At 33.2% G+C, this 21568-nt stretch overlaps 4 protein-coding genes across 7 annotated transcripts; 2 read left to right on the top strand and 2 right to left on the bottom strand.

Moving 5' to 3' along the window:
* The first annotated feature begins 543 nt into the window (after positions 1–543).
* LOC110726592 lies at positions 544–2949 on the top strand. The gene is made up of 2 exons (XM_021906072.1): positions 544–553; positions 2108–2949. Exons 1-2 carry the CDS (start codon positions 544–546, stop codon positions 2947–2949), a joined length of 852 nt encoding a protein of 283 aa, XP_021761764.1.
* On the top strand, positions 2950–3822 carry LOC110726591 (zinc finger MYM-type protein 1-like). The gene has a single exon (XM_021906071.1). The coding sequence runs from the start codon at positions 2950–2952 to the stop codon at positions 3820–3822; it is 873 nt and encodes a 290-aa protein (XP_021761763.1).
* Positions 3823–11562: 7740 nt separating this feature from the next.
* LOC110726559 (diphthamide biosynthesis protein 3-like) lies at positions 11563–13919 on the bottom strand. Of its 4 annotated transcripts, none has more exons than XM_021906040.1 (3): positions 13340–13919; positions 12726–12805; positions 11563–12120 (listed from the first exon to the last, which is right to left on the bottom strand). In XM_021906040.1, exon 3 carries the CDS (start codon positions 11981–11983, stop codon positions 11735–11737), a length of 249 nt encoding a protein of 82 aa, XP_021761732.1. In that variant the 5' UTR covers positions 11984–12120; positions 12726–12805; positions 13340–13919; the 3' UTR covers positions 11563–11734. The 4 variants fall into 4 exon arrangements, with proteins under 4 accessions (XP_021761732.1, XP_021761734.1, XP_021761731.1 ...); XM_021906042.1 differs by having other exon boundaries at positions 12730–12805; XM_021906039.1 differs by having other exon boundaries at positions 13403–13919.
* Positions 13920–15458: 1539 nt separating this feature from the next.
* LOC110726558 (serine/threonine-protein kinase AtPK1/AtPK6-like) lies at positions 15459–19378 on the bottom strand. The gene is made up of 6 exons (XM_021906038.1): positions 18240–19378; positions 17449–17531; positions 17246–17366; positions 16955–17128; positions 16235–16342; positions 15459–16139 (listed from the first exon to the last, which is right to left on the bottom strand). The coding sequence occupies exons 1-6, from the start codon at positions 18876–18878 to the stop codon at positions 15834–15836; spliced, it is 1431 nt and encodes a 476-aa protein (XP_021761730.1). The 5' UTR covers positions 18879–19378; the 3' UTR covers positions 15459–15833.
* Between the last annotated feature and the right edge of the window lie 2190 nt (positions 19379–21568).

Raw genomic sequence — 21568 nt, 5'->3', positions numbered from 1 at the left:
GAAAATTTTGAAAATTTGTATCTAAATCTGAGTTGAGATCAATTGGAAGATTAGAATAGTAAGGTTGAGGATTTGGATTATTTTGGGGCTGTGATGAGTTATAAGATTTTGTGGATTTTTTTTTTCTGTTAGATTTTGGAATGTTCATCTTAACACAATTTGCCAATAAGAAGAGTAATTTTCACTTAAAAAAAAGTTGTTTCAAAATACTTCAATATTGGGCTCATTTTATAGAGAAAAATAAAATAGAGCCGTTGGTGTATTTTTTTTTTTTTTCAGAATTGTATTTTAAAAATTATGGCCGTTACAAAAATTACAACGGTTATAAATTCAGAGCAAATCTCAACCATTGATATTTGTATTACGTGTCAAAATCTTAGCCATCCATGTCAACCAAAAAGCAAAAAAAAAATTGCATGACCATATACATAACCGGTTATTTGAATAACCTGGTTATTCAATTGATACCCCAATAATTTCTCTCTCCTCAATATTTTATTAATATTTTCATTTTCTCTCTCTTAATAACCACCCAAATAGTTAATGGCTGTGGGTACTCTTAGTATCTTCTGTTACTATGTCAGCAATTTATTTATTTATTTTTATTTTTTTTTTATTTTTTTATTTTTGTGCAAATGGTAATCTGTTGTAATAGGTGATTTTTGGGTTGACTACTCTAACCGCAACTTTTGAAACTTGAGTACCTTAACTACGACTTTTGCCAAACTTCAGTACATTCCTTTTGTATTTACTCGTTTGTTATTATCAAGCTTCACAAATTAGCCTATGAAATATACTCATACAAACTATTCTTCTTGTTTCTTGAACTTTTTTTTTATTATTTTTATTATTATTTTTATTTATGAATATAGCCAAATACTCAGATAATTAATAGACCAATCACATTCTTTGTCGATCATATGAAGCCATCTTGCCAATCTACCTACATACAGTGGCGGACCCACGTGTAGTCATAGTGGGTCCGCGGACCACCTATTATTTTATAAAAAAAAACACTATGTATTAAGGATTTAGCTTGCAGCCTAGTGGTTTTTTTCCCATCCTACCACTCATGAGACGTGGGTTCAAATCCCATTACTCACAATTTTTTTTTTTTTTTTGCTTTAGAATGAAAACATAAGTCAGAACCCCAATTCCCCCAAATTAAAACCCTAAGTCCCAAACTCACCTAAATCGAAATCCCCAAACTCCAACAACCCCGTCGCCGTTCACCGCCTCACCGGCCGTTTTTCTTGCTCCTTCTCACCGTCGCGGCGTCCTATTAGCGGCGTTGAGGCGTAGAGTGAGAAGACTGAGAACAGAGCAGCGTGAGACTTAGTTCAGTCCACTGCCCGCAACCGCAACAAAACCACTGGCCAGCAACCCCGTCGCCGACCTCGCCAGCAACTTCAGTCGTCTCTCCCGGCGTCCCGCAACCGCAGCAAGGCTCAACTCAGGCGTGAGTGTGAGGTCTTCATTCCGTACTCCGTGAATTCAATTTTGTTTTGAGGTTAGTTTTATACTTTTAATTTACATAATTACATTTCAAATTGATTAGATTCTATATCAAATCATCAGTTTAAATGTTTAATTATCAAAATTATCAGATTATATGTATATCACGATTCACGAATTTACTGTATGAGTTGTTTTTTTTTTTGGTGAAATTTCTTGATTTTATTAGAGCTTGATTATTTGTATGACTTTATTAGAGCTTGAATCTTATGACTTGATTATCGTCACTTGATTATCTGTATGATTTTATTAGAGGTTGAATGTTGTGATTTGTGAATGTGAGTTGTGGCCGATATTTGACCATTTGAGCCCTATTATTTTATAGTATTATTTCTGTTTAATTGATAAATGATAATAGTTGTCCAACTTGCTTATTAGCTATTGAGAATGGTCATTGCTAATTTGGAGATTTGGGGTTGAAGGATGGATTGAAATTGAGGTTAATGAGCGTTCTTTTGATAATATTATTAGTTTTATTAACTTTGAGAGAACCCTACCTTCTTGTATGATTTATCTAATTCAACATTTAACTTCAATTTCAGAATGAAAAGAAAAACAACTCGAGATATTTCAAGTTTTTTTACTAAAAAAGTGCGTACTCTAAATCCTCCTCCTCCACAAAATGATACTCCTCCTCCACAAAATGATTTACCCTTTCAAGAAAGTGAACCAAGTTCTCCTTTACATCATGCTAGTGAACAACATTCTTCCCCATCTCACAATTTCCCTCAAAATGAAGATGGGCAATCTTTTCCCCAAGGTGGTTCGGATCCTAGTGCTCAAATTGGTGAAGGAAGGTTAAGTGCACTTGATATTATTAATCTTCCACAAGACCCCGGGAAAAGAAGAAGGATGTGTGATTTTCATCCCGATGATAGGGATTTAGTGCGGAGAACATACATTCAAAGAAAGCCATGTCAACCTAAAGATCATGCGTTTCCTCAAACACTTTTTGGGCCGATAAAACGTCGATTTAATGTTAATTGGTTTGATACTTGGCCAACATGGCTTGAGTATAGTGTTGAGAAAGATGTTGCCTTTTGTTTCATTTGCTATCTATTTAAGGATGGTAACACAGCGGGAGTGGATGCTTTTGTTAATGGAGGTTTCAGACGTTGGAATAGAAGAGACACAATTGTAAAGCATGTTGGTGGACACAAGAGTGCTCACAATAATGCTGTGATTGCTATGAACTTTTTCATGAATCAAATGAGTAGCATTGCCACCGCTTTATCAAAACAAACAGCGGAAACCATGAGTGCCTATCGTAAGAGATTAGAAGCTTCAATTGAAACCATTAAATGGCTATTGTTCCAAGGGTTGCCTTTTCGTGGTCATGATGAAAAGGAAAGTTCATTGTCTAGAGGTAACCTTCTTTCGTTATTAACTCTTCTTTCAAACCATGATCCTGAGTACTCCAAAGTTGTTTTTTAAATGGCCCCTGGTAATTGTCAACTTACTTCTCCAAGTGTCCAAAAAGATATAATCAATGCTTGTGCTAAAGAAACAACTAAAGCAATATTGGAAGAACTTGATGGTGGATTTTTTGCTATTCTTGCTGATGAATCTGCCGATGTTTCCGATAAGGAACAAATGGCACTTTGTTTGAGATTTGTTAATAAAAAGGGGGAAGTGTGTGAGCGTTTTCTTGGTATTGTTCATGTTCCTAATACTAGTTCTTTGACTCTCAAAGCTGCTATTGAGTCATTACTCATGGAACACTCTTTAACTTTCTCTCAAGTTCGAGGTCAAGGTTATGATGGGGCAAGTAATATGCAAGGTTCAATCAATGGCCTTGAAACTCTAATTTTGAATGAATGTTCTCAAGCATACTTTGTTCATTGCTTTGCTCATCAACTTCAATTGACACAAGTTGCACTTGCTAAGAAAAACTCAGATTGTGGTTGGCTTTTTGTTGATGTACTTGCACCTCTCTTGAACTTTGTGGGAGGTTCACCTAAGAGGAAAGAATTTCTTCGAGAAAAACAACGTCAAGGGGTTGTAGAAGCATTATCTTTGGGTAAAATTGAATCGGGAACTGGTTTGAATCAAGAACGTGGCTTATGTAGACCTTGTGATACTCGTTGGGGATCTCACTTTAAAACCATTTTGAATGTGCTTGATTTATATCCTTCAATAGTTTTGTCACTTGATTCCATTGCAGAAGTATCTGATACACTTGATTCGAATAAAGCACAATCTATTACACACTTGTTGATGTCATTTGATTTTGTGTTTGTGGCACACTTGATGGTTGATATATTTGGAATTACAAATGCGTTGAATGTGGCATTGCAAAAAACATGATCAAGATATTGTAAATGCAATGGTCATGGTTGATGTAACCAAGACTAATTTGCAAAAATTGAGAGATGAAGGATGGGATTCACATATGGAAAAAGTCACTTCTTTTATGGCTAAATATGGCATTGAGGTTCCAAACATGGAGGGGCGATATGTGGTTCCTGGGAGAAGAATGTATAGAGGTAAAGGTCCACAAGTGACTAATCTTCATCATTTTAGAGTTGAAGTTTTTCTAAGTGTCATTGATCTTCAATTACAAGAACTTGAAAATCGATTTCCCGAGGTAAGTAAGGAATTACTTGTGTGTATGTCTTGCTTTAATCCTGCAAATCGATTTCATTATTTTGACAAAAGAAAGTTAGTTCAACTTGCCAAATTTTATCCCGATGAATTTTCAAGCTCTGAGTTATTATTTTTTGAACATTCACTTGAAAATTTTATTGTTGATGTTCGAAATGATGAGAGATTTTGGAATTTGAAAAGTCTAAGTGAACTTTCTACGAAACTTGTTGAGACGGGAAAGTTTGAAACTCATGATCGAGTCTACTTACTTTTGAAGTTAGTGTTGATTCTTCCTGTTGCAACGGCAAGTGTAGAAAGAGTATTTTCCGGAATGACGCAAGTGAAAGATAAATTGCGTAATAGCATGGGAGATCAAATGTTGAATGATTGTTTGATTACTTATTTAGAAAGAGATTTGTTTTTGAATGTTAGCATGGATGATATAGTAAATCGTTATCAAAATATGAAAACTCGTCGAGAGCAATTGTAATAAAATTAATAATTTTTTAGTTGTAATACGAATTTGCATTACTTTATGAAATGAACTTTTTTATGTAATTTTTTTTTTGTTCATTATACAAGCTTTGACTTTTTTTTGATACTTTATGCGGTCGATGAACGATGATGGGACCACCTATTAATCAAATCCTGGATCCGCCACTGCCTACATACCGTTTTAATTTTTAAACTCTTTTTTCCCATTTTATTGTATGAACACTACGTACATTATTGACACTTGGGAAAAAGCACATTATTGTTCCACTATGATCTTGTGAATGAAGTTGATTGCTCCAGTGTTAGACTCCATAAACCAATCGCTTCTCCACTAAGTAATATCATGATAGCTCGCCCACCACATTTTATTTCTATATTTATGAAATTAAAAAGGCTCTTTCCAATCTTTGCTAGAAGACTTTTTCTGTCTTTAACAATTTATTTTCATTGGTCGAAATATCAAATGTATATACATAGTTCAATCTCATTGGCATTCTCCTACTGAATATAATGATAAATGATGTTAGCATCTTTTCTGCATCAGAATAATTGTATATATATATTGTCCATTCAAATGTGGCAGCTTAAAGGATTTATTTAATATTTTTTTTTATTATTAAAGAAGCTTATCTTATAATATGTGTCAATCATTTTGTTTGGAGAGAAGAAATAAAAGATGCACCAAAGTTAAGAGTAGTTTTCTCTCAAACAAAACAAGAAATTTTTCTATCTATAAAAAGATCGAGTTTACTTTTGGTACGTCTAAGCGTAATGGGCTACAGCTGCAATGATATTTTACAATATAATACACATACATGTATATTATATGATATTTTACTGTACAATACACATACATATATTTTTACAAGATATTTTACAGTATAATACACATACATGTATATTATATGATATTTTACTGTACAATACACATACATATATTTTTACAAGATATTTTACAGTATAATACACATACATGTATATTATATGATATTTTACTGTACAATACACATACATATATTTTTACAAGATATTTTACAGTATAATACACATATATGTATTTTTTATGCTAACATTATACAAGTTTGAATCAATCATATTTTGCCATACTTTGTGCCTAAAAAAAAAACATATCATCATCTTTTATGCTCACTTTAACGTAACATTTTTTATTAATAAAAAGTGAACCTCCATTCCTATTCCTATCTAAACACAACCATTGTTGGAACAAAGCATCTACATTATATTATTGGGACACAAGTGGTAGTATGGTACTATACTTGTATCGATAATGCCCAATCACTTTTCCTCCTTTTGATGTATTATTTACAACAAAACATTACTATCCCAACTAGAAATAACACCTCTTGATTTTCCTCTTATAATTAACCTTCCTAATTCTATGGCGACTACCATTTTTTTGTTAGTTGAATTGGGGGCTATATACCATATGAGAAAGTGTTGTTTGAGTCTGGAATTAAATTACAGTATGACAAATATAAGTTATTGGACATTTTATACAAAGTATAAGTTTTTAAACATCTTAACTTTTGAGATTTTATACTTCATCTGTTTTTTTAGTTGGCACGTTTTAACTAACTTTTGACATTATTGTTCATCATTGAAATAGTTGCGTTAGCAAACATCGAAAATAAAATATGTTAGCTAAAATAAATGGAAGAACCGAAGAAGTACAAGTTTTTGAACATATTAGCTTTTGAATTTTTATGTATTGAGTCGTGGATGGCCTACGGTGAAATAGACTCACCTAATACCTTTTTAAAAGTGTATTTAAATTGATGTTGGTAAGCCTTTAAGTAATTTGTTTAGAACAAGAGTTTTAAAATAGCTTGGAGTCGTATTGGAAGACTAATGAATTGGGTTTGTTCCATCCAAATACTCCATACATACGAGGAAAGGAAGTTTAGAAAAATCACTTTAACGATTGATTATTCATGCATGCATACATAAAAAAAAAAAAAAAAAAAAAAAGAAAAAAAGAAAAAAAAAAAGTTGAACTTATAGGAGTCAATGTTTTCGTGCACATGAACTGAATGACCAAAAAAAGATTACAATTAATACAAAAGTAGTCAACAGATCCAACCAATCAAGAAATTCCATGTAAATAACATAGAAACTTGAATAGTCTTACTAAGAGTCAAAATATTCTCTCTTGCTTGTTAAAACTTAGAAGTAAACTTTAAATTATTGGCAAACCATTTATGCACCTCTTTGAAATATCAGTGTTAAAAGAGTCTTAAAGAATATATAGTGTTGTCATATACTATTTTTTTTTAACTTTTAATCAATTAAACTAATTACGGAGTTTACGGTGTTATCCGATTGAACAAGCTACAAGCAATGGATACGATTGAGAAGTCAATAGATGAAACAAGACTGATTGAATGTAGCCGAATATGAGCCAAAAAAGTCAAATCAATAACATAAACGCGGGAAAACTTAGAAGCAATTAGTGAAACGTGTCAAATGGAAGCCGTAAAGTCCATATCCCTAAGTGAAAAAAATCACATGTCAAACGACAAATAGGATACCTTCAAAACTCGTCTCCCAATTAAACCTCAAACTTGCACTAGACAAGAAGCCTCAACTTTAGCTTTTCACAATCTTCCACAACTTCTAGGAGGATAGTCTACAAAATACAAATTGTAATTTTGTACGACTACTATTTTAATTTGTTATACAAGTGTATATCCTATTCATATTTTTGGGGTTTGGTGATTAATGTATTTTGTTATAGCAATGTAAATCTAATCATATTTTTGACCTTGGTTATCTAGCCTACATTTTATATAATTTTGGAGTAACGGTTATATTAGATTGTACTTGTACGTGCATAATAAATAAATTTATACAATTATAATGTATGTAAAAAAAAAAAAAAAAAAACAAGGCATGAGAAAATTTGTAATGCTTTGGCCCTGTACATTTAAGTAATTTGTACAATTCGTTTTTTTTTTCTCTCTTCAAATTCTTAGTTACATGATTTCTAATGTCCTATGTTATGTCATGAAATTATTGTAAATTAACCTAGTTAAATTATTATAAAAGCATGTGCACGTATGTTACGTATTGGAAACAACATCATTAATCGTTTATCCAATACATGGCGTTTTTTTACAGAAAAAATGCTTAAACTAATACTGTATTACAAAGTTATAAAGTTGTGTCATTATGTAATTGGAAAAAAAAAACATTTAGAGATTTGTATTATAACAAAACCTTGAACAATAATAATGCAATAATGGTTGGTGTCTCAACTTAAAGGTCTAATTCCTAAGCGATCTTATAAGACTTGGATTGAATTTCAATTGAGATATTCTATAAGCATCCAGAATTTTCTCAAGAAAAATGAATAATAAGAATTATATAATCACTAAAAATAAAAACTAAAAATGTGATAGTGATATTAGAAAAAGATCTAAGGCATGTGCTTATTAAAACTTTCGGTAAGAGGTCTTTTTAGAGTCCGAGTGTCCGACATAATTGATAAAGTATATAGGGATAGTTTGTTTTTATTAGATTTTGGTACAATCCCATCCTCTAATATCTTCAACTAATATCCAGATACTTGTATGGTTGAGATACTTCAGTTTGTATCTTCCTCAAATTTATGATATGTTGTTGATTTTGGGACAAATTTTATAGTAAGCCCACGTTACGTATACTATTCCATTGATCTTGACGTAGGGATGACCACCTTCTTGAACCCTTTATCCCGATAAATGTCAATCACAAATTTGGGGGGTGTAACCGTGTAACGCGTAAGCACCTACCTATTTCGGGTTGTTAGAGACCTAGTGTTAATGTTGTACTACCTCGCTAATTCCCTCACCTCTCACTTATGACACATACGTTAATGAGCTTCAATCTTCGCAACACTAGAGCAAGAGATGGGATCATTGGCATCATTGGCATGCTAAACCTAAATTTTAACATTGTTTCATGAGCTTCAATCTTCGCAACACCTACCTATTTCGGGTTGTTAGAGACCTGGTGTCAATTCTTGTTTGTTTGTTTCGATTGGTGTCCTGGTCATTGTGTTGATAAATTTAACACGAAAGAAAAAACTTGAAGCCTTCATTTTTTGAGTATACTGAGTTGATGACACCTAAAGTCCTGAACAACTTGGCAAAACCTAAAAATCTTGCCTTGATGCTTCTCTGACAATTACTGTTATCTGATATGAATGTTCTAAGCTAGCCCTTTTTAATATGATTGACTCTAACATTTTGCAAGATGTGCTACAAAATCATCACTCCCTGAGCTTCTAAAAGAGCTCTCTCTTTAAGCAATAATAAGTTACTTCGAATAGTTCCTATTTCATTACACTGCGATCATCTGCTGCAATACAACAGATAAGTAAGACACTCACATAGTTTCACAGTCCATTACCATATCCTAAACATGATTGGAAATGGACAGTATTGTGTGAAGATTAGATCAGAATGACCAAGTTTAAAGAAAGCAAATTAATGAGATAAGATGACAAGAATTTTAACTAAGAATAATGTGCAATACAACAGAGTATAAGAATTCTTTCTGTTCTTGCAAGACCATCTGATTTCTGAACATAGTGTGTGAAGCTAATGTGTTTTTAGTCACTTTTACTTTGGCCGAAAGCTGCTTTGAAAAGAAATGTAAAAACAGAAACGATAAGGAACCTTTGATTAGAACTTGAAATACTGTTGTTCATATTCTAGATTTCTACTTCCCATTCGTAGATAGGGCAGACTCGTGGAGCTGGAGATACAGCATGTCAAGAGTACTATGTGAAATGACCGAAATCCAATATAAAAAAAGGCTCAAGGCACACCCTGGCCATAGAGATTTCCCTATACCTTAGGTGCGGGCTTATTGAAGTGAGGTGCACTTGATAACAAGTGAAAAAGAGTCTGGAAAAAAAAGTTGGGCACTTTTGGTGTGCCTCACCAAATCGGCTAGTCTGGGCTAATGGCACCTTTTTATACACTTGTGAAATCCAGCTATGACCTCCATTCAAAAGTCGCTGAAACTTTCACTGTTCAAGATAATGGAGCCTAATAAACAATGCTATTGCTGTGAAATCCAACCTTAGGAAAGGCGGAATCCAAATCAGGTTGGATTTCCCCTTGGGAAAAGATGACCCGACCTCCAGGAATTGCAAGACTCGCAAATATTTTGTGGAGGTTGAGTTGTCTAGGGATTAATTCAATTGCCAATACAATCACTCCCCTGCAGGAATGGATTGTTGATACCCTGAATTAAATTTTCCAAAACCGAATGAGGACCAATGAAGAGGAGACTACTTCACAGCAAGCTCGCAATACTGTGGGGCATTAGGCTCCAAATGAAATTTCCTTCAGGCAAGATATGGTGTACACAACTGGCACAGTCAAGACCTACTGAAGAGTGGAATTCTGTCTATCAGTAAGCCATGGTAATGTTGCAACAAAGGCGAGGGATTCTAATCAGTCTTTTTCAAGCAGGTTGAAGGATGTCAATCCACTCTTTGGCATCAGAAGATGCATCAAGGAAACAGAGTAAGGCAGAATCTCATTCTAGAGTGGAATCCCATTTTATGGCAACTTTGCCTCAGACTGTGACGTACTGGCTATCCTCAATTTGATCAAGGAACTGAATCAGCTGATACAAATGGGCTAGCAAAAAGGCCAACAATTTATCAGATTGCAAAGAAGAAGTCCAAGCAACGAAGACTAAGCACTATCTCCAACTGGATACTAAAAAAATATCATAGCATATCTTAGCAGTAACGCTAATCTTTGTAAACTTTCAAGTGTTCCTAGAATACACAGGCTGTAGAAGCCTGAATATAATGGTAATTTGATTCGCGACTGTCAAATAAATGTCTGACAGTATAAACTCTTTCAGTATACTGTCAGAAAGAGTTTCAGGAAGCTAAGCAATCTCCTGAAAGAACCAAATCTGATATTGTATTACTAAAAAAACCAGCCAGAACAGCAGCAGGACATAAAACTTTGATGCAAATGCTCTGGTATGACAAATTCGTCAATACAGGCAAATCCTCCATAAATTTTTTTCTCAAGAATCCAATTCATCGAAGCAGCTAATATTACTATTAATGCAAACCTAGCCTCATAAAATACCGCAGAAGGAGCTGAACTAATTTAATCAATTCAAGAAATCCACTCTTGTCCATTCCCATTCAACCACAGTTTATGCATTCAGCAAGACCATCAATTAGCCCAAAGACTCCGAATGCATTCGCAGCCCATACTTTTTCAACACACCTCGAGAAGTTGATAATCTCTAATCCCCATTCACAATTGGGACTATATCATATCACTAATAAATAAAGCCGGTCTCGCAGCCAGGTCACAAGACAGCAACACTTGGCATTCCAATTTTTCGCCAAGTTTCGTGCCACGTAGGCGACATATAGGTATTATTGTGACACATATGATGCTAAATAAACGAATTTTGGATAGATTTTTGAAGATAAAAATGTTGTATAGAATTTTATTATCAATACACTACTAATATTTCATATGTAGAAAATTAATCATAACTTTAATAAAAATCTAATAACCCGGTTCTATTTCCATCATAAAATTCATTTTAAAAAGTTTAGAAAATTAATAAAAATAAGTTTTAATCGATAAAAATACTTTCAATAGTGATTATATGACCGTATTTAACATTCAATCCAAAAGGTTTATCCTAAAATTTAATAAACAACCTAGGCACCCGGGACACAAAACTAGTAATTATATATAGCTAAATCAGATTCAGCAACACTACAATCAATTCCCAAAATCTTTCTTCTCCCCTCAAAAAGCAATACAATCAAAATCGAGCCACAAAGTCCCATCTATATTTTAAACATAACAACAACCAAAACAAACCCCAACTTTACACCTACTACAATATACTATCAAGCAAAATCACCAAATTTAAACATCAAAATAAGATTAAGCAAAATCAATCCAGTTTATCAGTAGATCAAGCTCCAATCAACCTTTAAAGATTAATATAATTGTATGCACAAATGGCAAAACAGTGCACAATCTACCATGATCAAATTCAACAACAATAACAACAAAATTTTCGAACAATATATCAAAAATTAGTGTAAATAAAAATTAAAAATGTAAAAATTAGCTCAAGCGACGCTGATTGGCTGCGATTTAGGAGGCTGAAAATTGGAGTTATTCTTATTAGCAGCAAAATCTTCGAGATTATAAATAACAGTGATGTAAAGAGAACAACTTGGGCAACGAGCAATTTCTTCGCCAAGACGAAGATCATCCTTTGTAATTTGGAAAAGATCGCCGCATGGACATGGGTAAGTGTACGACTGCAGTTCTTCGTTCCATTCCATGTCTTCAATCTCTACATCATCGTACGACATCTTTTTTGATCTTCTTCTACTTTGTTTCTCTCTCTTCCCAGATGAATTGAAGTTGTATTAGATTAAGGATTTGGGGTGATTTGTTTGATTTTTGAATTTCCCCAATTTGATTGAGTTTGCGTAGTGTTCAGTGGCGTCTCCAGGATTTCCAAATAGGGGGTTCGAAATTTCGAAAGTTCAGAATCATAATTTACAATGGAATGAATTGCATATTTGCATACAGTTATGTAAAGACCAAAAGTAACTCAATAAATTTCACCAGTTTCAATGATAGGCTAAGTGGCTAACAGCAACAATACGGCAAACCACTCGCCAATTTAACAGCAACATGCAACAATACAGCAACAATAGGCTAAATAGAAACTGGAAGGAATGGATACGAGAAAGAAATAAACCAAAAAATATCAATAAGCAAACCACTCACCAATACGGCAATACTGCAATACAGAAGTTCACACAATCACTATAAAATTATTTTTTCAGATTTTTTTTTAGATAATAAAAATCAATACATCATAATTTATCAAGATTCAAGAAGAAGAATATCTTTGCATACGGCAATACAGGCATACATCAATACAGCAAACTAAGAAGAAGAATATCTTTGCAATTGCATACAATTTTTTTTTAGATAATAAATATCAATACATCATAATTTATTATCAAGAATTCATTCATTCAAGATCAAAACAAATAGTATGTAAAATATATGAAATTAAGAAGTAAAAATTTAGTTATTCACCTACAGAGCCACGAATTATGGATGAGTGGATGACGGAGCAGTGGAGCACCGAGCACTGATTATCCCCTTCTAATCAACTTCTGCAATAAATCGACGATAACCCATGACAAGAAGTCAAGAACAAATGAATGTACAGCTTACACTAATTACAGAACATTAGAACAATGTAGTACATTCTAAAACAACCTCCATTGAATCATTGATAGACACTCTAAAACAATAGACAATCAACACTTCAACCGACAATCAACATTCAACACTTCAACAGACAACAGACAACAATTCAAGTATTCAACAAACAACAATTCAAGTACAGGCTGTACAAATTACACTAATTCAAGTCAACAGACAACAATTCAACAAATGAACTACTTCTACAATCTACAAACCCTAAATCAGTAAATGTAAATCAGATACTTCCTTCCCCAAGACCCCAATTTCAACCATTTTTTCAATAGACAATAGTCACCCAAAAACCCAAAATTGATAGCTAAAGTTCATCACACATTCAAACACCAGGTATTCACGTAATTATCTACAAAAATCATGAAACCAAAAAGTTTATATATTATTAACCCAGAAGGCCAGATAGAACTAGATAGAAAACGAAATACAATTAGGAAACCGGCAAAGTGGGCAACGCAAGGCCGCAAAGGCGCAAATTCGCAACAACTCACGGTGACACGGTGGAGGGCCTGGACTCCGATCTGGGTTCTGGCGTGCGGAGCGCCGGGAACGGTGGGGCGTTCGCCGGTCTACTTGCGGACAGCGGGGCAGTGGCGTCTGGGTTGTGCGAGCCTTTTAGAGGAGTTAGGGTTTGTCGGTTTGAGAATTTGGAGGAAAGTGGTAAAACAGAGCCTTTTAGGCTGAGCTTTAATTCTTAACATATATCATACAAATATTCTATTTAACCCTTTTTCTCTTTTTGTTTTTTTTTTTTCAAAAAAAACTTTTCAACTTTTTTTTAAAAAAATTAGTGGATTTAATAAACCCACATTGGATCCGCCTCCGGTAGAGATGCAGAATTAGGGTTCTTGGGAAGAAGGTTTTGGGGTTTTATTTGGAGGGTGATGAGGAAGTTGGCGGCTGGAGTCGATTTATATATTGTCCTTTTTTTTGGTATTCAACTTAGAACTTGTTTTAGCTGTAAATTGATTAATTAACTTTTATATTCCATAATGACTTGTGAACTTATCATACGATATATTCTCTCCATCCCTTATTTACATGCCTACTTTCTTTTTTGGGCTTCAAAACTACATGTCTATTTTTATTTAAAGAATTTATTATTTTTACAATATTCTCTTTTTTTGATGAGTTGTCGTCAAGTTTCTATTATTATTATTTTTTTTTTTACTTTTGACATCATTTTTCCAACCCTTTAACGTAATAACATTTGTTATATATTTATTATATTTATACTTGTATATATCTTTATTAACCCATCAACATTTCACGTAATAACATTTGTTTTGTATGAGATATATATTACAGGAGAAAAAGTAAGTTAAAGTTAGAACACATTTTGAACTTATCTCATCTGAATTAATTAAAAGTAACTTTTATTTAAATATACTTACAACTTGCTAATGCACATTATTACAACTTATTGTGCACCCAACCATTTAGTATATCATTTGAAATGAAATTATATCATACAAAATGTAATTATATCATTTGAAAAGTTATTATATCATCCAAAAATTGACTATGTAAATGTATTATTCAAAAAGTGATATCATTAAAAAAAAGTATCAAACAATAATTATACCATTCGAAAGATAATTATATCATCTAACTTAGTTGTTTAAACAACAACTTTTATGTGCGGCTAGCCATATTGTGTGGCCAGTTGACACACACCAAGTAACCCTTGATCGACGAGTAACCTTTGACCGAGTAACCCCTGACCGACCAAGTAACCCCTAATCGACTTAGTAATCCCTGTCCGAGTAACCCCTGATCAATTTAGTAACCCCTGACCGAGTGAGTAACCCATGACCGACCGAGTAACCCCTAACCGACCAAGTAACCCCTGAACGACTTAGTAACCCCTATAACACTAACAAAGTAACCCCCATAATGGTTGGCCACACCCCCCACATATAAAAATTTGAGTTGTTTAAAATACAACTATATCATTCAAAATATGACTCATAACAAGATAATTATATTATCTAAAAAAGTGATTATATCATCCAGAATGTGACTATATCATTTGAGAGATTGTAGACCGGGTCCATATAAGACCTGCTGGCACATTATAAATAATACAACTCTATTAATCCGTCAACATTTTACGTAATAACATTTGTTTTGTATGAGATATATTATTGAACAAAAGAGTAAGTTAAAGTTAGAGCATACAGTAAAAAAGTCAATGTAATGCATTTATTTAGAAATACAGTTGTTGTAATACTAAAAAAAAAAAAAAACGCAAATATAAATACGTAGTACATAAATTTAAAAACCAACTACTTGTGTTGTACAAACAACTAGCTAGTCAATACATTCAACATAAACTAGCATGTTTATGTTAGACTTTTACAAAACCGCATGTAAACACTAAAAAATAAAAATAAATCTAAGCTACACCAACATTCAAGAGCTGAAGAGCAAGTTTCTCCCATTCATATTGCATACTACTCGTAGCATATAAAAATCCCATACTAGAACATACAGTATTAAAATAATACTCATCTGTATAAATAGTTAATTACACAAACATAGCAATGATGAGAACTTAAAAAAATTCTGTAAATCTCTTGAAAGCAGTCTTGCTTAGTAATCAACTGGTTAGAGATGAAATATACATGCATATTAACCCTCCTTAACCCTTTGCTAATGACAGGATACAAGCCTCCAAAATTTGTACCCATTAATGACAATTAACAATCTGTTTCACCTTCTTTAGTTCTTTGTCGACAGTTAGACCATAATCATCATCTAAATCATTTATAGTACATTTCACATACGAGTATAACAATATCTGTATTTTGTTAAGTTTAAGATGTCACTTAGAACTACCAACTACGTGAAAATCTCTTCTTTGTTCTGATGTGAGAGGCGTATATGTTTGTCTTGCAATTTCCCACCTAAGTATCATGTTCATTCACATTCAGAGCTGCATCTTTCGGATGAAAGCCATGGGTTGGGAGCAACATATGTATAACCTGCAAAGTGTTCATTGCCAGTGGGTGTAGAGGCTGGTGAGTCATCTGCTGGCATTGTCGTCCAGCATTTGTCAAAGTTAGCAGTGCATTCCTTCCCATTCACATCTGGTTTGAACTTGGGCTTCAACTCCTTTGCCTCCAGTTTCTTCCAATTGATAGGACGAAACCATCTGTGGCTCTTAACTTCATCGGATTCTGCGGGCCCACTACCAAGCCTCTTGGAAGGATCCTTTTGCAACAACTGCATAAATTTATAGTTTTATACATTAAGGTGAAACTTCAGATAGTAGATAGGGAGAATCAGCAAAGAAAATAACACTTGAAAGGTACACTTACTCCTCTAAGCAAAGAATGTGCTTCAGTGGATACCATTGATGGAAGCTTCACTTTGTCATTGATGATTTTCTGTTGGAGCTTCTGTCTGTTGGCATGTGCGAATGGTGGCTGCAGATATTAAAGAAAAGGGGTAATTTAGACACCTTAATAGAATGAAGCTAATTACCTAAACATCTCCAGGCTATGATGCATTTTTAAATCATGCAATCTAAATTCTTATATCTGACAAAATTCATTGTAATCAGGAATAGCTGCAATTCGCAACTCTACTAGTCTACTACTGTTATACCTTTAATAAAAAAAACGATACAGCACACACCAAGATTTACATTAAAAAAATTACATTTTAGTCTAAAACACCATCTCATTCTAATAGTATACTAAATACTACTCTGTCAATATGCATCCTGTCCTGAGCCATAAGTCAATCAACTAGCATTTGTGAAAAGAAACACAAGGATGCCAATTCCATAAATTCAGATCAGTAAACGGCAAACATTGCATGATTTACAATCTCTTGTTAACAACAGGCTGTTACCTACAATCTCTTGCCAACATCTTTAATATTTAGTCTATTAAATACCACCAGTCCCAACCAAAAAAAAAAAAAAAATAAATAAATAAAGAAGAAATTCATGAATATATAAGTTTGTCTCTTGTAATGAGGATTTCATATTTCCAGAGTTCCTGAAATATTAAAACTAGAAACTCTAACTCTACCTTTCCACTTAGCATTTCATATAACAGGATTCCAATACTCCACCAATCAGCATTCTTGTTATGACCTTTAGCTTGTATGATTTCTGGAGCCATATATTCCATGGTTCCACACATTGAATTTGTTCTGCTCGTTTCATCAATTTCTTTTGCAAGTCCAAAATCAGTTAGAACAATCTGCACACAAATCACATTTAGTAAGGAGGCACTATGCCCAAAAAAAAGAAAAAGAAAAAAAAAGGGAAAAGTACCAAAAAGAAATGCATGCAATATTTTAGGAAGCATCCTACTTACATGCCCATCAGCGTCCATGAGAATATTTTCAGGTTTGAGATCTCGATGCACAATCCCGTTCTTGTGAAGATGCGATACAGCAGATACAATTTCAGCTGTGTAAAGTCTCGCCTGATCCTCACTACTCGAAAACATATTTCAAAGCTAGAATTATATCAGTTGAACATGTAGTTTGGTTTATTTAAGCTCCAAAAATAGCATACCTGAAAATCCCCTGTCTGTAGAGATGAAAGAACAGATGTCCTCCATTCAAAAAATCCAAAATCAGATAAAGCTTTGACTTCGTCTGCAGAAGCATATGAGAACATAAATGAATTAAAGCATACTAAAACAGATAAATCAAGTGGCTACTTGGAACATCCTGTTTGCAGAACAATCTCAGTTCTATCAATACTAAGCTCATCATAGTATTTAATATTTTAAACCCTAAATCTCTAACTCAGACAGTCACCTATGACATCCTAAATCACATATAGAATTAGTTATCCCAGACATCTCGAGATTGCAGTAATCACTCCAGCCACGAAAAATCGACTAGCCACTTTCCCGGCAGCACCTCCACACCAAAATGGCCAAGACAGCTCTTACAAATCCGAACATAATATAAGATCACAAAGTCTAAAAGACACAATAAAGGACTAAGCTTTTAAGATGAATGCCTAATGCCATAACTCTCAAATATAACATCCCAGCTTAAATTGTATTAAAATTAGCATGATTATAACTAATTAGATCTAAATTCACTACAATGTTGCAAAACACTAATTGAAGTAGCAATTCCAAAATAACAATAGCAGGATTATTACTACATGCACACAGTTTACAAGGAAATACAACAACCAACTACTATCATCGACTTCGAGTCACGGATTGGAGTTCAATTGTCGCATCACTAGTTCAAATTACAGTATCGAGTAACAACTAATATTCTAGTTCCCTATCATAATGTTCAAAAAAAACATGAATTAAAAAGAGAGGGAAGAAAAGAGGGTACCTGAAAAGAGTACCTAAGCTGAACAATAAAAGGGTGAACAACTTTGGTAAGAATATCCCTTTCAGCAATCATATAATCAACATGATTCTTCTTAATAATATTATCTTTTCTCATAACTTTCATAGCCATAATTCCATCACCACCATCATCACAACCTCCTTTCTTCCTAACCTGAAAAACCTTCCCAAAAGCCCCTTTCCCAACAAGTCTCAAAATCTCAAAATCTTCAGGACCCACCTTAGGAACCATCTCATTTTCTCTCTCCTCCTCAATGCACACCAACTGTTCGATAAAAGTTCCATCATTCTCATCCTTTTTCACCTCGATCTCATCATCATCATCTGTAATCTGGGATATGATTTCTTCAGGAGTTTTCTGAAATGGGTGGAAATTAGGGGGAGTATATCGAGGTGAGGGACCCAGAAAAGAGTGATTACGGTAGTGAATCACAGGTGGGTCCCTCGGATATGTAGGTTGGGAAGAAGAGGAAGATGAAGATTGAGATGGGGTTGGCCCAAAAACATCGGAGAAATCGAAATCTTCAGTGGGAGGTGAAGAAGAAGATGATGGGATTGAAAGGGTTAGTTTTGATGCAAGGATTTTGTGGAGAGATTTGGTGTGTTGTGATGTAGAAACCATTTTAATTGAGCAATTAAATTGGGGGAATTTGATGAAATTGTGGGTTTAGACAAGAAATAGAATCTGGGTGAAGTGAGTGATCCCAGGTAACATGTTACAGAGAGAGGAGAAGTGGAAGAAGAAGAAGACAAGCCGCAAAAGATACAGTAACAAATCTAAGAATATTAGAATATAGTACGATACCAATTATTGTGACTCGGGGAGTCGGGGTATTGCAGATGGTATATTCCAAATTACCGCCTAATCTAATGACAAGGCCGTTTCATACGAGAACTTGCGTTAAAAAAATTACATTAGTAATCGTGTTTCTTGTCAAAAAAAAAAAAAAAAGTAATCATGTTCGATTTATTCTAAAAGTACTTTTTAGGGTTGTTGTATAGAAAAATTAAATAATTTGCTTAATTTGGCAGTAGCAAGTAATGTATCTTAGATTCTTAGCCTTGAATTAAGAGGTTCAATCTTCGCTAGTGACACGTGAGATCTCTTATACTTTTTCCCCTGTTAAGTCAAGCTAAGCTTAACTGTATGGAGTTCGAGTCTGGTAGAAAAGTTCTTATCTACTGAAGTAAAAGTTTTTTTTAAAAAAAATTAATTAAGTTTTGTTGAAGGATTTATACTAGAATGTTGAAAACGATTCCCCTAAAAAAATGATTAATTCATGTACTTGTATGAGTTACTAAATGTGCAAGTTGATCTTTGAATCAAATTTGAGCAAATTAAACCGCTTAACATTTTCGGATAGAAAAAAATTTCGGATTACTTTAGGTTCAGGTTGTAACACCCCAATAATTCTCTCTTAAAAACCTGTAAGTACCTTTAACAATTTGTAAGAGAATTACTGACGTGCTACCGCCACATGTTCAAACGTTAAAGCTAGTTCAGAATTTAGCAGCGGAAAAACTAACTCAGTTATAAATAAGTTTTAAAACCAATAATCAAAACCAAATTTAGTCTTACAAGTCGGAACCATCAAGGCCCTTATTCAAATCCCAACAAAAGTAGTAAATAAATCAAATCAGAGTTAAAATAAATCCAAACTTATGAAATGAAATATACTATGGAAATATCTTATGATTATGTAAATACCTGTGATTAATCTGTTCCCCACTATTACAAGTGTAAAAATTGGTTCATTACAGGGTCATTGAAAAGGCGAAGGCCATGACCAGGAAACAGACACACAAAAGCACGCAATCAGCAATGCTGAGTACATACAAGCTACGAAATATAACAAAGAATCCCTAGCATGCTACTAAAAATCAATCAGCACACAGCCACACACAATTTAATTATTGACTCAAACACATGCCTCAACTGTTAACATTATTAAAACTTCACTAATTACTAACAATAATTCATTTCATTTCATTTCATTCATTGATTGGATTCAGCAATAGACAAGGTTGTCTCCCCATGCTCCATTTCGGAACATTAATAAAAGAAAAACCCCATACCTTCTTTCGGAAACATCAATAAACATCCAATGGCAGACGGGCGCGACTCCGTGGCCATAGCTAGTATGAGATCTCATCTAACTCCTTATAGTTTTATAAAATATTTGAAAACAAGAGACTCGTAGATCAGGCGGCCTCTAAAAAGTACACGGTTAATACCCCGTGAATCCCAACCCCTGTTTGTCAATACTCTAGATGTGCACAAATCTAGAGTTTTATTGCTCATCCATATATCTTGCACTTTACGTGATTTACAAGTTTAAACTTGGTGATGACTCAAATGCAAAACAATACAACCAACCATACATCAATCACTCAAACGATTCAAATTTCCAATTCAATTCTTGATTATTGATTCAAACCATTGAAATAATGCCTTTAAATTGTTTCAATAACAAAGTTGATAATTTAATAGTTCAACTAGAAGTTTATATGCTAAAATCATGAAAATATAGCTTATAACATGAAATTCCAGTAACTTTAAGGTAAGAACATAATCTGAAAATGTAGTTTAAAATTATAAAACAACCTTACAGACATCTCTACTTGAAATAATCATTATGTAGTAGGTTAGTATGTTAAAAACCTAAAAATCTATAATAAAACCATGATTTAAAACCTTTAAAACCAAGATTAAAAATTTGAAAATTTAATTTAATTTAATTTAATAGTAGAATGTATGAATACAACAATCTAAACTTGAAATATATAAGTAGAATTCAATTAGTTTCATAAAGCTCAATCAAACCTGTAAAATTCAATTAAACAACACTTTAAAACCTTACTTTTTGCTAGAATTAAAAGCTTATATATTGTTCTTTAAGTTTCCTATATAAAGACCTTAAACTACATACTTATATATGGAATGAATTACATCAAGTTTAAAGTTCAATAAAAATCTGAAAATTTATTTTATACATGAAATCTCAAAATTATAGTAATCTTTAAAACTACCTACATTATATATTAAGTTAGTAGGCTTTTAACCCAAAATTCACCAATTCAACGCATTTAGAGGCTTCAAAACCAATAACCTAAAAATCTGAAAAATTATTCTTGCAATTAAACTTTAAACTTCCAAACTTTATAATAATAAAATAACCACAACCTTTGTTTAATGAAGTTAGACTTGAAACACATAAAATTAATACAATTTAAACCCAAGATTAAAACTTTAATAATCTGAAAATTTATTTATCATCAAAATATTTGACTTTTAGCATAAATTAAACATAG

Source organism: Chenopodium quinoa, unplaced genomic scaffold (genome assembly GCF_001683475.1).
Source record: "Chenopodium quinoa cultivar QQ74 unplaced genomic scaffold, ASM168347v1, whole genome shotgun sequence".
Lineage (NCBI taxonomy): Eukaryota > Viridiplantae > Streptophyta > Magnoliopsida > Caryophyllales > Amaranthaceae > Chenopodium > Chenopodium quinoa.
The sequence above is the reverse complement of the archived record's forward strand: the minus strand, read 5'-3'. Positions and strand labels throughout refer to the sequence as shown.